The sequence below is a fragment of the Mesitornis unicolor genome, unplaced genomic scaffold (genome assembly GCF_000695765.1).
Source record: "Mesitornis unicolor isolate BGI_N332 unplaced genomic scaffold, ASM69576v1 scaffold11471, whole genome shotgun sequence".
Lineage (NCBI taxonomy): Eukaryota > Metazoa > Chordata > Aves > Mesitornithiformes > Mesitornithidae > Mesitornis > Mesitornis unicolor.
In genome coordinates this window covers 10,151-30,698 of record NW_010165984.1, presented here as the reverse complement: position 1 = coordinate 30,698, position 20,548 = coordinate 10,151, and the positions used below count along the sequence as shown (strand labels likewise).

At 33.2% G+C, this 20,548-nt stretch overlaps 1 protein-coding gene across 1 annotated transcript; it reads left to right on the top strand.

The window, feature by feature from the left end:
• Positions 1 to 2,829: 2,829 nt before the first annotated feature.
• Positions 2,830 to 10,445, top strand: LOC104548719 (kelch-like protein 1; the record flags this gene model as incomplete). The annotated part of the gene is made up of 3 exons (XM_010194818.1): positions 2,830 to 3,042; positions 7,008 to 7,179; positions 10,072 to 10,445. Coding segments are annotated over 3 exons (445 nt in total), but the record flags the coding sequence as incomplete, so codon positions are not given.
• Positions 10,446 to 20,548: the final 10,103 nt, after the last annotated feature.

The window sequence follows — 20,548 nt, the reverse complement described above, 5'->3', positions numbered from 1 at the left end:
TTAGCTATATTTTCCTAGCTGTCTTAATCAAAAAGAGGAATGAAAAAGTGTGCTTGACTTTCAGCGTGGAAATATCATGTTATATATTTATTTCAGTTTAAAGACAATGGAATAGATGACAACTTTTCACATCAAATGAAATTTAAAAAATTGGGGTATTTAGGTTAGGGAAACATGATTATTCACACTGAACTCTATATAAGTGTTGGTACTTTGCATTTTTTTAAATTGCCTGAAGTGTTTAGGTGTCAAAACATTTACTTAGAAATCTAATTGGAAATCTCAGGCCTGTTAACCATGGTCTACATATTTAAGGATCAATTCACTTGTCTATGTGTAATTGCCTAATGTCATTTGAATTACTTCAGGACAGCCTAATTGACCTCCAGCATTCATACATGTTTTTTCTGTGTAGTCTTTGTAATATCTGCCAGCCTACAGGAAATGTCACCGTACTCTAGATATCATAAATAATGTTTGATTGCTGCAGGTGAATCCAGTCCTATCTTCAAAAATAAGGACAACATCCGTGCAGACACTCTCATGTAAATGCTTATATTTACATTTATATTAATGTAAATGTATTTAGATCACATATTTGATTTTTTCCAGTTCTGTCCTGGTTTCACAGGGATAAAATCATATAATCAAGTGATCATAGATCAAGTGAAAGCCAGGGCAGATTACACAAGCTGGCCAGCAGAAGTATTTCATACCATAAATGTCACGCTCACTATAAATTGAGGATGGCCCTCTTTCCTCAATGGTCATCATCCCTGGAGTGTCTCACTCATTATTCTCCTCCTGAGGCCTACTTCCCCATTGAGTGTGACCATTGTGCTTTCGTGGAAGCTATGATGCATCTAGCATTCACTGCTGGGAGTGCACAGCTTGCAATCACTATATAAGCCGAGTATAACTTTGTGCATTATATATTAATATTTGTATTAATATTAGTTTTAAATTATTATTTTGTTAAATCTGTTTCCTATTCAACCCAGACACCTTCTTTCCTCTTCCTGATTCCCCTTCTCATGTGGGGAGGGGTCATCAGGTGATAGAACAACTGGCTAAACAGAGATAACTTCTTATTCTCTGCTGAAGGAAAAAAGTATGATTGTGACTGGTGAACCAAATTGTTCTTAAGGCTCAGCTGACTACCCTGAGCATAACAGTAATTTAGACACTGTACACAGCCAAAGATTAACACTTACATGTAGGTGTCTTAATCTGTAACTGGATCACAGCTGTAGATATCTGATAATCATAGAGAAAGGCTGGATCCACAGAAATATTTGCAAAAAAGTGTATTTGCTTTAACAAGTCTCTCACAGAGGAGTAATGATTCTCCTGACTGCTCTAGTCAGAGCACAAGTATGTTCTATGGCTTCAGTGACATATTTAGTGGTAGTATGGTACTTCCTTATTCATCAGCATCCATGCCAACCAAACATAATGGTAAATGCACATTTAAATAGCTCTAAATTCATGAAGCGCTTAGGACAGTAAAAGCTTCCAAATGAATAATTGCTTCACACAGACAGCTTTTACATCCTAAATTGCTCAGTGGCTGGACTTTAAAATAGCCCATGTTTCTATTAGTTAATCTCTAGGCACTGTATAAAAGGCAACAGACTGCAAAAGGATTCATCTAAGAAATGAATGCAGCACAGTAATAGTGGGAAGGAAAAATCAGAACTGTTTCCTCCTGGGAAGCATTATAAAGGGAGAAAGGAAACAAGTTTCTTGCCTGCAGAGAGTTAGTTACAAACACAACATATTTTTTGTTAAACTACATTTTTGCCATTTCCAATTTAAAATATTTTCAGAAGTTTCCCATGACTTCCCTACAGAACTAAATCCTCATAATATATTCTAATGAAGAAAATCAACATGCAGCACCTGAGGGGTATCATTTTCTTACTTGCTGAGAAGGCATGTTAATGTTAGTGTCAACAAGACTTTTCTTCAATAAAACCAAGATCCTTGAAGATGAGGTAGTACTTTTTTAAAATCCATGTTTAAAACATAATGTAATATTCTTTTCTGCAATGCACTGCATACCTGATCTCTACTATATTTTAAGTGTAAAATTCATTCTGAATGTAAGCATCCCATTGACAGTTTTGTATATGAAATAGGCTGAATACTAGATCAAAGACTGACTACAGGTTTCCATACGGTTTGTACTTTAGCAAACAGAGCTTATGCAGTACATATTTTTCTCTTTTTTTCTTTCTTTTTTTTTTGTTTTCCAAGAAGGGAGAATTAGGAGCTTGTGAATCTGTTCAATATTAAATAATTTTATGAGATAGAAAATTAAAATACAGGACAGCAGTTGTCAGATTAATTCCCTCTGCTTTGATGCACAATAAAAACACAGAGAAACTCTAATAAATGGATTGCATATTTCTTGTTTGTCTGGATTGCAAATTATGAGTTTGCACTTTCAATTCCACTTACAGATGATGAGCAGTTAGGCAACAACCCTGCTTACCTGATTTATAAATGTATAGCGACTAATCTGCATGTCACTTATGGCACTCTTGGCAATATATGCTGTGATCAAAGAATGAAAATATCTGTTACCAGAAATAAAATATCTTCCTTTATATTCAGGTGGGCAAAGCACTAAGTAGTATGTGGATTTGATAATAATATTTAAATCATCTATATTTGCTGACCATATTAAATTCGTATGGTTTTGAGAGATTGTATTTGTTTCCTGTTTGCTGATGTCAGATAAAAAACCAGATGCTTCTTGTTTTTATGTGTACAGTTCTGAGCTCTTGTTTTATTATAATTTTTATTTGTGTGGACTTTCTCTAGGTTATATTCAGTTGGAGGTCGGGATGGAAGTTCGTGTTTGAGTTCAATGGAATACTACGATCCTCACACAAATAAATGGAATATGTGTGCTCCTATGTGTAAGAGAAGAGGAGGTGTAGGAGTGGCTACATGTGATGGCTTTCTCTATGCAGTTGGAGGCCATGATGCTCCTGCTTCTAACCACTGTTCCCGACTACTGGACTATGTAGAAAGGTATCCAATTTTTTATGCATTTCTTGAATACAAAATAATGTTCAGTAGCATCATTTTCTTGACTAAGTGATGGCAAAATAATAAAGATATTTTTACCCCCAGAAGTGCCAAGTAATTATTTACTTGAGAAATTCCATAGAGGTTTATTAGAGACATTAGAGACAATTTACTTGAAGATTATTTTCTTTCTCTTTTTTTCTTTCTTTTTTTTTTAAATATTACACATTCCAGAGAAATAAACTAAATTTTACAGAGCTAAAATTCAGCCTTGAATTTTTTTTATGACACCACATTATGTTTGGAAGTATTTTGTGACTAATAATGTGGCTGAGCAAAGAAGAAATACAGAACTGCTCAAGTGATGGAAATTTACAGTATATGACATACTTCCTTTAGTAACACCACCACTTCCTGATGTGTTAATATAAGCCTTGTACACTGTATTTACAGTACTCTGAATTCTGTAATTGGATATTCTGCAAATTTAAGAATATCTGATAAAGCACTAGGGCACAGTTGGAGCGATTATAGCATTCAATTTGAAGGTACTCTTGAAATGTTTATTGAAGTTTTAACTTTTTTTTCTGTTTTTGTATGCTTTAAAAGAGAATGTAGAAAGTACACTCTCCAAATATGTACGGGCTGAAAGGTTAAAGTAGATATGCTTGAGTAGTTGGTTTATCTTAACATACAAGATAGGTGCTGGGAGAGATTTATCTGTTTATTTTCTGAAGGGGTTAAACTTAAATAAAATGTCAGTTATTGCTGCTGCTGAATCTGGCTTGGCATTTTGCAGTTACCCAATATGTAATCTAAAAATTATAGGACAAAACTTACTCCTTATGTTATCTATATGATTTTTTGATGCAATTGTAAAGGATTTCCTATGGATTCAAGCATTCTAAAATAAAATGTTATGTTTGTCTGCTCTTCACAAGCTGGGAAAGGTAAAATAACTAGTTAAAAGTAAAATAACTATTTCCCTTTTAAGAATTAGAAAAAATTGGAGCTATGTTGGCAGATTTTATAAATTAGCTTTCTCTTCCAAATTTTTCTCAAAACTTGACAGCTATTAAAAACACAAGCAAGTGATCTATAGTTTTCCCTCTTCATCTCACCTTAATTTCAAATCAATTCCTTGCAACATTCAGGAACATTTTTCCACAACCCTTCTCACCCTAGGGCATTCCTTGTTATTATAAAGATGAAAAGTACAGCTGTTTTTAGCAGAAGAAAGGATATAAAAATATCTCAGATATTTTCCTGGCAATTACAAAAAACAAGTTATTAATTTTCTTGACAGAACTGAGTTATAAGAATTAGGTTTAGCCTTGTATACCTGTTTATTTAAGAAAAAAAAATGTCCAAAAAGTCCAAAGCTGTCAATTGTATTTAGTTTCCTTGCTTTTGCACCTCCTCACCTTGGCCCTTATAATTCAAGAGTAATATATCAAAGAGTCTATTGAAATGTATTGCCTTTACGCAGGTGAAGATACAATGCATGCTGGTGCATTTCACTGGTTGGGAAACTCAGCTGGAGGCATATAATGTTGTTGTTGAAAATGCCACACAGCCTTTGAAAACATCCATTCAAAATCATTTTTTTTGGCTTGTTACAAGTGCATTTTCTTTCCACACATTCAAGCATTGTTTTAAAGTATTTTTCACTCAAGTTTTAGAATACATTTATCACATATATAAATATTGGCATCTTGGCCTGTATTAAAAACAGTGTGACCAGCAGGTCCAGGGAGGTGATTATCCCCCTGTACCTGGCACTGGTGAGGCCGCACCTCGAGTACTGTGTTCAGTTCTGGGCCCCTCACTATAAGAAGGATGTTGAGATTCTGGAGCGTGTTCAGAGAAGAGCCACAAGGATGGTGAGGGGTCTGGAGAACAAGCCTTATGAGGAGCAGCTAAGGGAACTGGGGTTGTTGAGCCTGGAAAAGAGAAGGCTGAGGGGAGACCTCATCACCACCTACAACTACCTAAAGGGAGGTTGTAGAGAGGTGGGTGCTGGTCTTTTCTCCCAGGTGATGGAGGATAGAACAAGGGAAAATGGCACCAAGCTGTGCCAAGGGAGGTTCAGGTTAGAGATAAGGAGGAAGTTCTTTACTGAGAGGGTCATCAGAAGCTGGAACAGGCTGCCCAGGGAGGTGGTGGAGTCACCATCCCTGGATGTATTTAAAGAGCGGGTAGATGAGGGACTTAAGGATATGGTTTAGTGGGTAGACAGGAACGGGTGGACATGAAGGGCTCAGAGGTCTTTTCCAACCGAACGATTCTGTGATTCTGTGATTTGACTCAAAACTTCTTAAGGAAAAATAACAAAATAAAAGAATATGAATAAATAAAATAAAGATTTTTTTAAAGGAACTAAAATGCACTACACAATCAGTTTAGTAGATTTTAGATAGACAAAGTTGAACACAACATTTTAGCATCTTGTTTTCTGAGATTTCTCCATAAAGCCAGAAAGATCAGCCAGTAGATAAGCAGAATTTTTTTCCCAAAATGTATTTAGCTGTCAAGAAAAATCTCATCAAGGTTGAAGGGAGTTCTGTTATTGTCAAATTTGTAGGTCATATTTATGAACCAAAAGGCAGTTACAAGCAGAGCACTGTAACGTTGTTGCAATATTAATATTTTAAAAGTTTAAAAATTTCCATTGCTCAAATACAATGTGGGATTCAGAAAGTATTCCTACTAGTTTCTTGTTGAAAACATGAATGCCTGAAATAGCTACAGGTGCTCTTGTTGTCAGCCTTTGTAGTGAAAGCCTAGAATTTTCCTGTTGTAAAACATACATACAACTTTCTGTAGGATTATCAACTTCTAGTTAATAAAGTTTAGACTACAAGAAAATATGTTGAAAGAACTTGACCACCCCTCAAAAACTGAATTTATAGCTAATACTGGCTCTTAAAGGTGTAGGAAAAGAAGTGGTTCAATGCTTAATTTTATAAAACAATATAGTAGTTAGAGGAGTTGTAAATAAATAATATTTTGAGTCATTATAGAATTTCTTATTAATTGTTTTAGAGAAATTATCATGCCCAAAGTGTGGCCTATCTTACACTTAAGCAAATGGATTTGTATCCTTAAGCTGTTTATTTTCTTCACTGAGTATCAAATGATTCTACTTAGTGGAGATGCTTAAGAATAGAAGAAAATAATTCTATCATACTGTGATAGTATTCTGTTTTAGTAATATTTGTAATCTAAAAATGAGGTATCTAATTTAACATAATACTCTAGACATCCTTAGTACTACACTAAATATACTAATTTTTACATTACTTAGTTAAAAAAATTACATGTTATTGAATATCTAAATTAATAGGTTAGGCAAAATTGTTAATTTATAAATTACTATTATTCTACAAAAAGAAATTTTGCCCTCAAGCTTTAATAATTCTATGGTGATTGTGTCTTAAAACAGTACTACTCTCTTCACTTGAGTAATTATCAGGAGGAAAATCTAACTCTAATGCAGTTAGTCATATCCCCTGAATTCTTAAGGAGGTTTTCTGGCGGTGAAAGTTATATACATTGTGTAGTTTAATTTTAGCAATTACAATATAGCATAATAAAATTTAAGATACAATGTTTTTATATGCTGCAAGAACTATCCTATTTAAAATAAACATTATAATATACATGCATCTAGATACTGCTCTTATTTGGTCCTTAAAACTTGTTATGACAAGATACCTCACATAAACCTTAGTTTATTCCAAAAGGCTAGCTGAGCAAAAGTTCTTAATCAAAATTTAGATGTTTGATTGGGAACACCATAAATTTGTATGTTTTCTTTTTTCTGTGAGGAAGAATATTTTTGGATAGGAGGCTAAAGGATCTTTTTTTTTTTTTCCCAGAAAAAAATTACTATATTCAAGTGAAGATCAGCATAAATTGACACTTTTCTTCTTCCTGGACATTGAGTTTCCTTTCTCTTTCCTCAGGTATGATCCAAAAACTGATACATGGACAATGGTAGCTCCACTGAGTATGCCTCGAGATGCTGTTGGTGTCTGTCTTCTTGGTGACAAATTATATGCAGTAGGTGGCTATGATGGTCAAACCTACCTGAACACTATGGAAGCATATGACCCTCAAACTAATGAATGGACACAGGTAATCATAAAGTCTTTTCTTTTTTCTTCTTTTCTTTTCTTTTCTTTTCTTTTCTTTTCTTTTCTCTTTTCTTTTCTTCTTTATGACCCTCAAACTAATGAATGGACACAGGTTCTTTTCTTTTCTTTTCTTTTCTTTTCTTTTCTTTTCTTTTCTTTTCTTTTCTTTTCTTTTCTTTTCTTTTTTCTTTTCTTTTCTTCTTTTTTCTTTTTTCTTTTTTCTTTTTTCTTTTTTCTTTTTTCTTTTATTTTTTCTTTTTTTGTTGTTGTTGTTGTGCGTAAAAGCATTACTTTTCTGAAAAACAGTATAGTTTCTGAGGTTGCCATAGCTGTAAAACTAGCCCTAATATTTTATAAGTGTTATGTCAGGAGTTTCCTCTGAAGACAGAAAAGTGAGAATTAGATGCTAAGAAACAGGAGAAAGACAGAATAAGCACGAATTAGAAATATTATCTTGTTCCCTTTCAGACAAAATTCTTGTTCAGATCAATTTCTATAGTAATTTCTTTTTTCATCTTTCTTCATTCAGAAGAAATGTCATAAAAAGTATAAAAACAGAGCTGGAATTTTAATTGGTAATCAGCATGTCCTGAAGATCCTAAATACTATGATTTGTTTATGTTATGTAGAAAGCCAAGTTTTCATTTTATTCTTCAATTTCATCTTCTTCATTTCCTAATGTTGAACTAATAACAATTACTAGGTATAATAGACATAGTTCTATAATTCCCACAGCATTTTCCTGAAGGATGTGGCTGATCATGGCTTGGACAGGTGTTCTCTTCATTGAGTAAAAAACTGGCTGAATGTTCAGGCCTAAGGACTGGTGGTGAATGGAGTTAAATCCATTTGGCAGCCAGTCACAGGTGGTGTTCCCCAGGGCTCAGTATTGGAGCCAGTCTTGTTTAACATCTTTATCAAGGGTTTGAATGAGGGGATCAATTGCAGCCTCAGTAAGTTTATAGATGACACCAAGTTTGGTGGAAGTGTTGACATGCTTGAGAGGAGACAGGCTCTACAGAGGACAGACTGGATTGGTGGGCCAAGGTCAAATATATGAGGTTCAACAAGGCTAAGTGTTGGGTTCTGCACGTGGGTTACAACAACCCCATGCACCATTACAGGCCTGAGGAAGAGTGGCTGGAAAGATGCCTGGCAGAAAAGCACAGGGGAGTGTTAGTTGACAGCCAGCTGATAATGAGCCAGCAGTGTGCCCAGGTGGCCAAGAAAGTCAACGGCATCCTGATTTCTATCAGAAACAGTGTGGCCAGCAGGAGTAGGGAAGTGATCCTTCCTCTGTACTTGGCACTGGTGAGGCTGCAACTCAAATACTGTGTTCAGTTTTGGGTTCCTCACTACAAGACATTGCACTGCTGAATTGTGTCCAAAGAAGGGCAATGAAGCTGTTGAAGGGTCTAGGGCACAAAGCTTTAAGAGGAGTGGCTAAGGGAAGTGGGGTGTTTAGTCTGGAGAAAATGAGGCAGAAAGGAGACCTTATCACTCTCTACAACTACCCAAGAGGAGTCTGTAGCAAGGTGGGTGTTGGTTTCTTTTCCAGCGAAACAAATGATAGGACAAGAAGAAATGGTCTCAAGTTGCACCAGGAGAGGTTTACATTAGAAATTAGGAAAAAATTATTTCACCAAAAGGGTTGTCAAGTACTGGAACAGGCTGCCCAGAGTGTCATCATCCCTGGAGGTGTTTAAAAAGTGTTATGTTTATGGTTGGACTCAGTGATCTTAGGGTCTTTTCCAACCTTAATGATTCTATGAGTCTATATTCTATAATGCAATAATCTGGGTACTAGCAATTTGTTTGTAGAAGGAATGTACTTTATTTTGTTCCATATTGTTTGGAAAAATTTGGATTCATGACAAAGAAACAAAAAAGAAACAAAGGATTATTTCAACACTTTGTGTTATTAATTCTGGTTTAAGACTTTCTGAAGAAGTAATTTATTCAATCAGTGTAGATGTTTATATCTGAATTAGTCATCTTAAATTCCTTTTAAAGTTAGTGAAGAAAAGTACATTTTTTAAAAGCACAATCTTGTCCTAAAATAAGCATTTAAATTAGGCTAGATGTACTATACTCAAAAATGCCTATTTCTTTTTGATTGTAAAGAGGTGCTGCTGTTGTCAAACTTGTAGACATACATGGTGTAAAGTTAATGCAGAAGCCCATCTTTTTTATCTACTATTAATTAAATGACGGGAGAGAATTTTTATGACATTCTATAGGAAATAAATAAATTTGAAATGTTATTTCCCCATATCCACCAGTCCCCATAAAAAAAACCAAGAATAACCGTGTTTGGGCAGATAGTTAGGAAACATGTAACACCTCTGCTTTGATACGTACAGTATCATTAATTACAAAGTACTATCATTACTATTATTATTAAATATCATACAAGCTGACTCTGCTGTGTTATTTTCAGCAAAATCCAGTCTCCTAAAGTTATTAATCCTTATGTTGTGTTGAATAGTGTCTAAAGCTGCCAGACTTAAAGGACACTTGAAGCTGTTTAGGAATTCTGGACCCACACAATTTTGGTATTGGTCACCTTGACCTTCCCTCAGGGACTAAAGTGGAAGCATTAGCTGCAGCCTACAAATTATACAAAACCCTTCATATATCCAGAGTTCACAAAGTATATAAGAGCTCTAAAATAACCTTTTTTTTCTGTTCTCACACTTTCAAGTGAAAGATATCAGAAGTGAATAATTACCTTTAAAACTACAATACTAGGATATTACAACCTGTATGTATTTGTAGTGGTGTATACACCCATTAGTTTTGACCATTTGAGAATAATGTTAAAACAGCACTTTTGCAGTCTCTTGTATGGCTTGTTCCTCTTCAGTTAATTTGTACCTTTTTTTTTCTGCAGATGGCTTCCCTAAATATTGGAAGAGCTGGTGCCTGTGTTGTAGTCATCAAACAACCATGACTTTGTCAGCACTGCTTAGGATTTTACTGACTGTGGAATTATTATTTTTCTATCAGATGAGAATGATAACTTCATGAGAACAAGGATTTACACATTGAATACTCTGTTGGTCACAAACTTGAGGAAGTTTAGAAGTGAGAAAGATTAAGTATTTATGCCCTATAAAGTAATAAAAACTGTTCACAGTCAGTGAACAAGAAAAAATATCAGGCTGTTGTAGGCATAAGTATATGAACATGGAGTAGTAAGTTCCGATACTGTTCTCATGAATGTGTCCTGGAGAACTGGATAATCAACAGACAGCTCTACACAAGGAACAGGAGGGAATATAAGAACCGTTTTCATGACTGCAAGAGTTTTAACTGCAGAAACATCAAAGTTCATTTATTCACTTTTAAACTGTGTTTTTTAAAAAATAAAAGTAGATGGTAATATAAAATTTTACTGATCAGATCTTGTCTTCAAATAGGTTATGGCCTTCTCATTTGAAGAGTCAATTTGGCTGTTACTGAAGGGAAGAGGTGGAAAAGTCTGGATATTCAAGTTTCATTCATAATGACTGAGCTGTTGCTCTATAGTAGAAAGAGAAACAAAACTAAATGTAAACCTTCAAGATGACTTTTTTTGATAACTTCAGATTGTACCTCCCTGCCAGTTTTAATGCATCCTATAAGTAAGTGAGTGAGTGTGAAGGGGAAGCCTGTGTGTTTAATCTAATTCTACATAAAGCAGTCCTTTGACTGCACTGGAGCTATGTTACAAAAGTGGGAGTTAAAAGAACAATTTCCTAATTCTTCCTTATCTTGTATTCAATTTAAGCATGTGGGCTCTGATCTCACTATTTAATGCATCTTCTGCATGTTGGAAGCTCATGAAAAGCTGGAAAATCAATACTGTTCCTTCACTGCACCATGTAACAGATGAACCACAATCAGAACAGTCTATAGAGTCTTTTCTAACATTTCAAGAAGGATAAAGATACCACATTTTATTTCTCTCTGATGTTCGTACATACACAGCTTTGCCTGATTAGAGCTGCCAATTTATGACTTTCCACTTATGACTCAGAGTAACTGCAAGTAGGGAATAAGGAAAATTAGACCATTTGATCTTATAAAGTTCATATGTTAAATATACTAGTGTCATCTGTGCTTCCCTTTAGGGTTGATAATTTCTGGCAGTAATGATACTTCAAGCTTTTGCTTTGACAGTAGATTTGACATTGATGCTTTCTACCTGCTCAGCTGAATCAGTTAGAATACTAGGGACAGTAACGGAATATGAAATTCTGCTATTCAGGGAGGCACAGGCTCTGGCAACAGGACCACCAAATATATCTCTTCTTTAAAGCCTTGCTGATCCTTTAAGAAACATTTCGTGGTCCAGATGCAGAAATCTCACAGTCCTCTGTCACTAGCAATTTTGGGAAGAAATTTTGGTTGTAGTTAAGAGTTTTCCTAGTGGAAACCTTTGAAATAATTTGAGATTAAAAAAAAGACAGCCTTCTACTGGGGACATTTGATTTGAAGATGTGTCTTTCATCTGAACAGCATCAGCATGCATGAAGATCTTTGTTTTCAGACAAACTGAAGTTCAATTCTGAAGCCCAAGTATACTGGTTTAGATAATTTCATATGCTTCTTCATCCTAATTAGAAATCAGCTGCAAAATCTTCAGTATTGTATTTCCAGTCAGTTGGCTTTTGAATTGCTATTAGTCTTTCTTTCACAGACAAGCATGTCCTTTTTTATCCCAACTATAATGACTTGTTGAATAAAAGATGTTACCTCTCTACAAATTTTGCTTCACATAGACATAAGCTTCTGAGACCAAACCAAGAAGATTCTAGAATGATAAATGCAAATAAATACAGACATTAGCATTCAGTTCTCCTACACAGATAGCTAATGAACTTATAAATTGAATTTTAATTCTATTCCCAGAACTTCCTTTTGATTACACTATATTCATACACAATAGAAATATGATTACCTACATGCCGACCTTCAAAAAAGGATTGCTTCTAGTAATTGCAATTGATGGAAGATTTACTTTCTGTGCTTTGATCATTTTTGTCCTCAATATCCTCAATTTTATCTGTTATTCTAAATTTTCTTTAATATATTTTCTATTTCCCTTTATTTATCTAAAATGAAATATTATTCTCGTGAAATTTTTCATACTCCACTTCTTTTATGCCTAACGAATAAAATTATTAATTTGTTTTATTTAGTTTATGTAAAATCTAGCCAAAATAAGACCTAAACTTTGCTTTCAGATTCTTTTTATACATGTATATCAATATGTTCTGGAGTTTCTTCTAAAGAGAATTTAGGGAGAAATTTTTTATTAAATCTTAAATTTTCATTACCATTGTGTTCACTCTGCTCTAATGATAGTTTTACCTTTGACTTTAAAGATAATGGATTTAAATCAAAATGGTATATAATCTTAATCTTGGTTTCTGTGATCCAGTAAGATTATTTTTTTTGTGTGTATAAGAGTTAAAATTGCTTCTGATACGCTGAATTTTGCTAAACGGTATTACATGTACAGGAAAAGCAGCTATCTTTTCAAAAGATAGATTATCTCATAATTTTTAATCTAGCATGGTAACTTTTTTTATAAATAATCCCTTTGACTTTACAGTATGAAAATCACAGTGGAATCAGATCTGCAGCAAATATTAATTTCAGTGAAACCAATAAATGAATTCCTCAAAATGCTGCTTGTAAATTTGGTAGTTTAAAATTCTAAGTATGTTCAAAACTGTTAGCATTATCTCTATCTTTCCAATTATTTTTAATCATTGTAGCATGCTTTTATTTTCCAGAATATCAATCAGTGTTACTAGAGAGTCTTTGTCTCACATTACCCTGCATTTATACATGGTTGTTATACCCATTTCTTTTCCCATTATTGTCCATCCTTGTATATGAAAAACTTTTGTGTTAATCAAACATAAGTTTGCTGCTACTGGTTTTGAGATATGAGGAAGGTCAAGGACATGAGTGCTATAAAAGCTGTTATTAAATGAATGAGTCTATACAGATTTTTATAGGAAGATGGAGAAAACAATACTGGCAGAATGTGGCCATTATGTCTGGGGATTTATGTTCAAAATCTTGGATGGACACAGAGAAATCAAGCCCATGCTCTTTCTCAGTTTCCCTACTAACTCTTTTAAAATCCATTGGGACATTAAAGGTCAGTGACAGCCAACTGTGATGCAGAATTTTCTTTTCTCCTTTTTTTTTCATTGATTATTTCTTTATTGAGGATAAAATATTTGCTGCCCCTTCCCCCCCAATAAAAAAGTAAAAAGGACAAAAGAAAATACTTGTCTTTGAAGTGCTTATAGAAGCAATACCTGTAAGACAAAATAAGTGAGTTCCTCAGAAGAGGGAATAAACTCATTGATGTTATACCTGTGGCCATGCTGTTAATTAATACAACTATTAAAGAAATCACAGAAGAAATTACATTTTTGCAAGTTTTTTTTAAGCAAAAATTTCGAGAAAAATATAGCATTAACTCTCTGTGTTTCAAATGAATTAGTCTTCCTGATTTAATTCCTCTCAAAATGCTAGATAGACTGTTAGAGGCTTTGTAAATATAGAATAATTCAAATTGAACTCAAGTTTATGGAATTGTTTGTAACCTTGCACTTTTGGACATTGAAGTTATTTTTCACATTTACAGTTTTTACTATTTGCAATGAAGAATGTAAGAAATATAATTAATATTAGTAAAGATCTACACAGAAAAAAATGTCATTTAATGGTCACTATTTAGTAGAGCACTTTGTTGTTGACATTTTGTGGTCCAATTTTATTGAAACCTTGTGCATTGAAATAAAAATCACAAATATAGCAATAAAATCATTTTAAGGTAAGAATATTGCTACTTTGGCTTTAATTATAATTTTTCAATACATATTTGTACATCTGTTTTTGCAATCAAAATACTAATATTGTTTAAAAGCAAAAATAATTGTTAAAAATTCTCTTTGCATATAGAACAGACTATTAATCACATTGGTCACATTATTAAGGCAATTTAAGGATACTTTCAGCAAGCTGCCTATCTCATAATACTATTCTGTTAAGCTAACATTAATGGACATAAGGGAACCATTTGGCATAGACAAAGGATTATTTCCTTGAGTATCATTCTCTTCCACAGAAAATTGCCATCAATTGACTATTATTTTAAATGTACTTATATTAAGGTATATCTCAAGGTAAGTCTCAATATATTATTCATATATTATGTTTAGAAAGCCCAAATAAATTTCCTTGAATATATTTGTCAATTACTTAAGCACTTATCAGTGACTTCAATAAAAATAACTCACAAAAGAGTTTGAAATTATACAAGTCTTAATGACTCAGAACTTCATGTCCCAAAGCAAAGACCAGAAACACTGTGCATTGTGATTATGAATGAAATATATTTTGTTTTGCTACAGAATTGAGACTCTCGAAGTCTTTCCTTATTACTGTGCTCACAACAGACTGGGTATAACAAAATGTATCCTGTTATCTATGACTTTGCATTAGTTATTTCTTTAGGAATAAATAGAGAAGGCATTTCTGCAATGGCTTCAAAAAAGCTCTTGTAACTGTTATCAAATAGCAGTAACAAATTATATGAAAAATTCCATAATATTGTGGGAAATGGATATTTGTCTATGTTCATTTGGAATTTGATAGTAAAAAAAAAAAACCAACAAAAAAAAAACCACAAAAAAACCCAACCAAACAAGCAAAAACCCAAAACAACAACCCAAATATAAAACTATTTACTTATATGAAATTCACAGAGTGGAAAAGGACATGGTCACTTTTTTGTCATTAGCATCTCCCATACAGACATACATACATACGTGTTTAGTTTTATATGCTTACAATCCTATTGCACATTGTCTTTTTCTACAATACTGCTTTTTCCATTTTCTCCCTTCCTCACCCCAGCTTTTGTTTATTTTGCAGAGGGTTTCTACCATTAGGCACATTTTCACACAGAATTGTTTCTGATGAAAGCAGCAAGTATAATAGCACACCATACTGATAACCAGTTCTTTGCCATGCTATATACAAAGTGGATGTGCATGACATAAAAAAGTAAGTTTGAGGTTTTTTTTCCAAAGTAAAACTTTTCTGATATATCTCCAGTCTTTTAAAGATCTGCACATTGAAAAAAGTAATGTAAAGTTTCTAAAAATGTAAATATTTTTAACAGAGAGCTTCCAACTATTCACAGATTATCCATCTTTAAAAACCTGTGTGTTTAGTGATGCACAATTTATCATTATCCTAGTGCTGGCATCCATATCTCTTATAGATGTTCATGTTTGTGGATGTGTCTCATTGTCTCTAGAATTTTTTCCTAATCCAACGGATGTCTCCAGTTGATTGAATAAAATATCATATACAACATTTACAAATCACAATCAAAGCTTCTGTGCGGTATGCACAAATCAGAAATTAGGATCCCAGACTGTTCACAGAGCATGTTTCCAACCTTGGTAGAAGTTTGATACAAAGTTAACTTTCCTACCATATGTAGCATCAAGTGTAATCAGTGTAATATTTATCAAAATATCATAGTAGAAAATATTGTGTGAAGGATAATTGAGTAGAATAACAGTATCTCATAAAAGTAAAAATATTATTAGGAGAACTTATTTTTCGTTACTTGCAAGAAGACATTCCCCAAGAATGCTATATTTTATTCGCAACAGAAGAAAATCAATTTTAGGAAAATATATTTGCAATCAATCTACTGGCTCATAAATTGAAAAACTATTTGAAAAGAGCCATTTTGACTTGGTATATTCACCATAAAATAAGAAAAATTTATATTTATCCCAAAGTAATACTTAACATCTCAATACTTAAAAACAGTAGCTCAATTATATCTTAGAAGTCAGTAACTAGTTACATATTTTAAATTCTGATAACATCAAGTTCTTGAACATTTTTGCATCTACTGTACCAAGCAGATGTATATACACTAGGTAATACAGGCTCACTGCCAACTCAGAAGAGAATATCAGTATGTAAAACTAACTTCAGAAATATTTCTATTTAAAAATAGATTATCCATGCAATATATCTGTTCTAACTTACATGAGAATGTATAAAGTATTCAGCAGAATAATTATTCTTTGGCATTAGTTTAAAGCTAGTGTAAATTTTCTCAAATTGGCATAACCTCACATTTCATTGCAAATTCCCTCATTATAGCTCTGTTTCATAGTACATGGGGATTAGGTGTGCTTAGGGCAGAAAGACAGCTCAAAATCCTTAAATCAGCAAAACTTTGATTTCCATGTGCAGCTGCTGGAAAATAAACCATAAAGAAAATTACTAGCAAAGGTAAGAAATGTAGTGGCAGGGAACAATACAGCCTGTAATCACCAACTATCCAGAGCTTGGGGTTCTATGGAGCTGCCAAACCCATCACCCTCTTAGGGTTTGAAAGGCATTCAAAGCTGAGGCACAAGAAACTTGCACTTCTGTCACCCCATATTTTCCTACATTTTACATGACGACATGATGCTTAAAAAAAGAAAACTGAAAATTCAAATATCTATTCTTGCAGAAGTCTAGTACTCTTCAGAATTAGGTCTGTGAACCAGAATCATCTTCAGTTGTCTTCACTTAGACACCTATGTTGTGTGGACAGTCTAGAAACCTTGGTGAAATGGTTCTAATATAGAAGCTGTCCCCAACAAAAGTCACCGGAGAGGGCTGCCTTTGAAGACTTCCAGGAAGAAATATTGTTCCAAAGATGAGATATTTAAATTAAGTAGATGGGCATTCAGTTTCGTTACCCTCGTGTTTAATACCAACTGAGATGCCCTAAATTATCTAAGACGCTGGGCTGGCTGGTATGGCACAGATTAAGTCTTAGAATGGCAACAGAAGTTCAAATAGGAAGCTGTAAAGTATCCCAGATGATATTAAGTGCTTATGTATAGGTAAATCCATGATTCCTTATACATATCTATATATGTATATATATATGTATATTTATGTATGTATGTATGTACATGCATCCAGTGCTATTAGATATTTGAAGGTGGCATCTTGCATCCCACCTTGGTGATAAAAAAGGCTGAATTTAAAAATATTTTACTTCTGTTGCTTAAGCTTGAAAATATTAATCTTGATTGTCCAATGAATGATGCGTATAGTGAACATTGGTGTGAGAGGATAGTTAATTGATACTCATAAATATTGGTGTGGTAAACGATGGGAAATGCTAACTCAGAGACATTGTCTTTATCATGGAAATTAGCTTTTGTGCATCACTTCAGTCATAAATATGATCTGTAAGGAAGTAATGAGTAAGTTACCCTTACAAAGCAGAGTTATTAAAAAAAATCACCTACAGTAGTTGCTATTGCCTGATGTAGAGTTCTTGGTTTTGTTTTTCTATTTAGTGGTAAAATGTTTCCAAGTGCAATTCTGTAAATATTTGAAAGGCATATTTCAGTCACATAGTGGAAAATCTCACAAGTAGTCATAGTGTGGAAATGGAGTGTATTTGGGTTGTTTTTTTTCTTGTTTCAACATCCATATACTTTCTAGGATATCAATGAGTTGAAAATGGTCATTTGTCTCATTTGAAAGGAAAAAGAGAAAGAAGACTTGCAATAGCAAGCTGAATGAACAAATACCCAGTTCATTATTTCATTAATATAGTCTCAAATATAGATACGTACTGTTTAAATGTCCACATAAGAAAATTGAATATCCTAAGATTTTTCTTATAGCTAGAGTAGCAAAATCAGTATTTCTAGGACATGATTCATCTCATTCTGAAGGTGAAATAAATCACACTTTTAAAGTGTGTTTCTCTCCATTGACTGAAAAAGGTGCCTAAAATGACTAGTTCAGACGCAGACATTAACGTAGTGGACACCTAGATTTCTTAAGATAAATATTTAAGTTGAGTGAGATGAATCTCTACAATCTGATAAACATCTAGAAGGAACTGGCTGCACAAACATTTGTTTTAAATAAATATGACAGGAATTTAATTTAAAAAATAACTGCAAGACTTAACTATGTACGGAATGAAAACAATTTCCCTGCTTTGAAATCAAGCATTGTTATGATCTTGAGAGAACAAATAATTTTGAGCTGCCAAATAACAAGCAAAAGAAATAAATTATATCTCTTCATTAACCTAGAAAAAATATTCAGAAAATTGCAGCTGCAGCTCCTAGTTAGCTAAGGTTTAGATGTCCGGCTAGATTTCATGGATAAGGGAGCAATTTAATAGAATAAGCTGCAAAACATGTCCAGATAAATAAACATTATAAGCCTTCAGAACATAAAATAGGATTATTCAAAAATATTAGATTCATTGGATTGCTATAATCAATGGGTATTACTTATTCCTGGCCCTTTTGTAGGAGGAGAAAAAATGGAGAAAACCAGACACCTTCCACAAAACGGTTCATCATATTCGAATACAGGCATCCAGATAAATCACCTGGTTCAGATGCATGGTTTTCTTCTTTGATTTATAAAGATGCCAACATGACTAACCCAGATTTGAGGATATAAATTAGTAGAAATCCCAACAATGAAGTGTAGAAAAATACCAAAAAGTGTAATCTGTCTGAAATGGTAAATCAGCTTGACTTTTTAATAGTTTTATCCATGTTATCATTTACTTCATGAATAGTTTAACCAAGCTACATATTCTTTACCAATTCTATGCATGTAGACATAATTTAAAAAATATATTTTTTGTGTTTAAAGGCAACTTTTGAGATAAAAGATCCATTGCGCAGCTATTGTAGGTAAATTGCTTTTCTGTTTTTATGCCAGTTCATGATCTTTCTTTGTGCAGTTCTGAACAACCAATATATTTATTATTAATTTCATTCTAAATTGTTACTCTTTAGCACTTCTTAAAATCACAGAGCATTTTCTTTGCTCTTTAAATTCAGACATTTATTTTTAATTCCATTTTTCAAAATTGTGGTTATATTTTATCTAAGATCTTTATGTAACAGATGTTTGTTTGTAGAACCTTGCAGAAAACTACATGGCAGAATTCTGTTGGAATAAGATGACACAACACATAATCTTTTAAAAACATATTTTCTATGGCAGGAAAGTAAGATATCTTTGGTTATGTATAGTTGGCATTAGGGAACTGAATTAGTCATAAAAAAGAAATAATAAAGAAAATGAAACCAAGGTCTTCAAAGAACTTTACTTGTTTGACTGCTGTCTTTTACTTCTTCCCTCTTAAAAAAGCAACCATAAAAAAACTGAAAACAAAAAAAAACCCTCCAAACAATAAGAAGCTAACATCTATGCCATTTCAGTATATGTTCAGTAATTTATATTGCCATAAATTATAATTAATTGTAAAATTAGAATTAGACACTGGAAGAATTGTAATTAAAATGGCACAGAAGTAACTGTTATGCACAGAACAGAGAACTACATTAACGGAAAAACAAAGCAAAAAAAAACAATCCAAAACAAATCAGTAGCAGTTTTTCTAGAATGGTCAAATCAATGCATAGTGTCAGCAGATTTATGCTAATGGATGACTTATTCTTTAACTAAAAAGCTTCTGTCTTCCCCTTGCATACTAAAAGAGCTCGTATCAGATTATGGCTACTTGATCTGTGTAACAGACTGGAAGTCAAATTCTGAGTCCTCCCTGAAAGTGGGATATGGTTGAAGTAGGAATTGTTAGCAGTATGTCATAAATAAGAACTTTCCAGTGCTGTCATATGACAGTGCAACTGTTTCCACGTGTATTATATGACTTTTGCATCAAAGGCTCCAGTCAAAACTTTTTAAATTTTAGTTGAAAACAAAACTAGTACTTAAGAAGTATCTTTGGATGGCGAGATATGAGTATATTTAGTATGGTAAGGAACTACAGAGCAAAATAAGTGTACTATGATTTGCAATGTAAGAGAATAAACACATGAAAATGTACAAATATGGTTGTAAATACATTCAATAAAGCTGTCCTAAGTTTTGCAATATTTGCAGAGCAGTTTACTTAATGTTGTGCTTTTGCCATGATTCCCTTATATCTTGGACATGTGTGTATAGAATGCAAGTGAAGACATAGAGCACAATGTTAAACTTGTAACCTGACTTTGTTTGACACAACTTGTTTTTAAAGAAATTTGAATCTTTAAAATGTCACTGTGCAAAAAATAAATATGCCTGTTTTTATGTGTTGCAGAGGTGATTCTTTTAAGTGGATATGGTAACAAGATTAGGGTTTTAGCTTTATTTTAAACTTGACCATACCTAGTTTCCCTTATGTTATTATAATTTTTATCATGGTTATGTTATGTTATGTTATATGAATTATATTTTATTATATTCCCCTTAATGAGGAATGGTTTAGTGTTTAA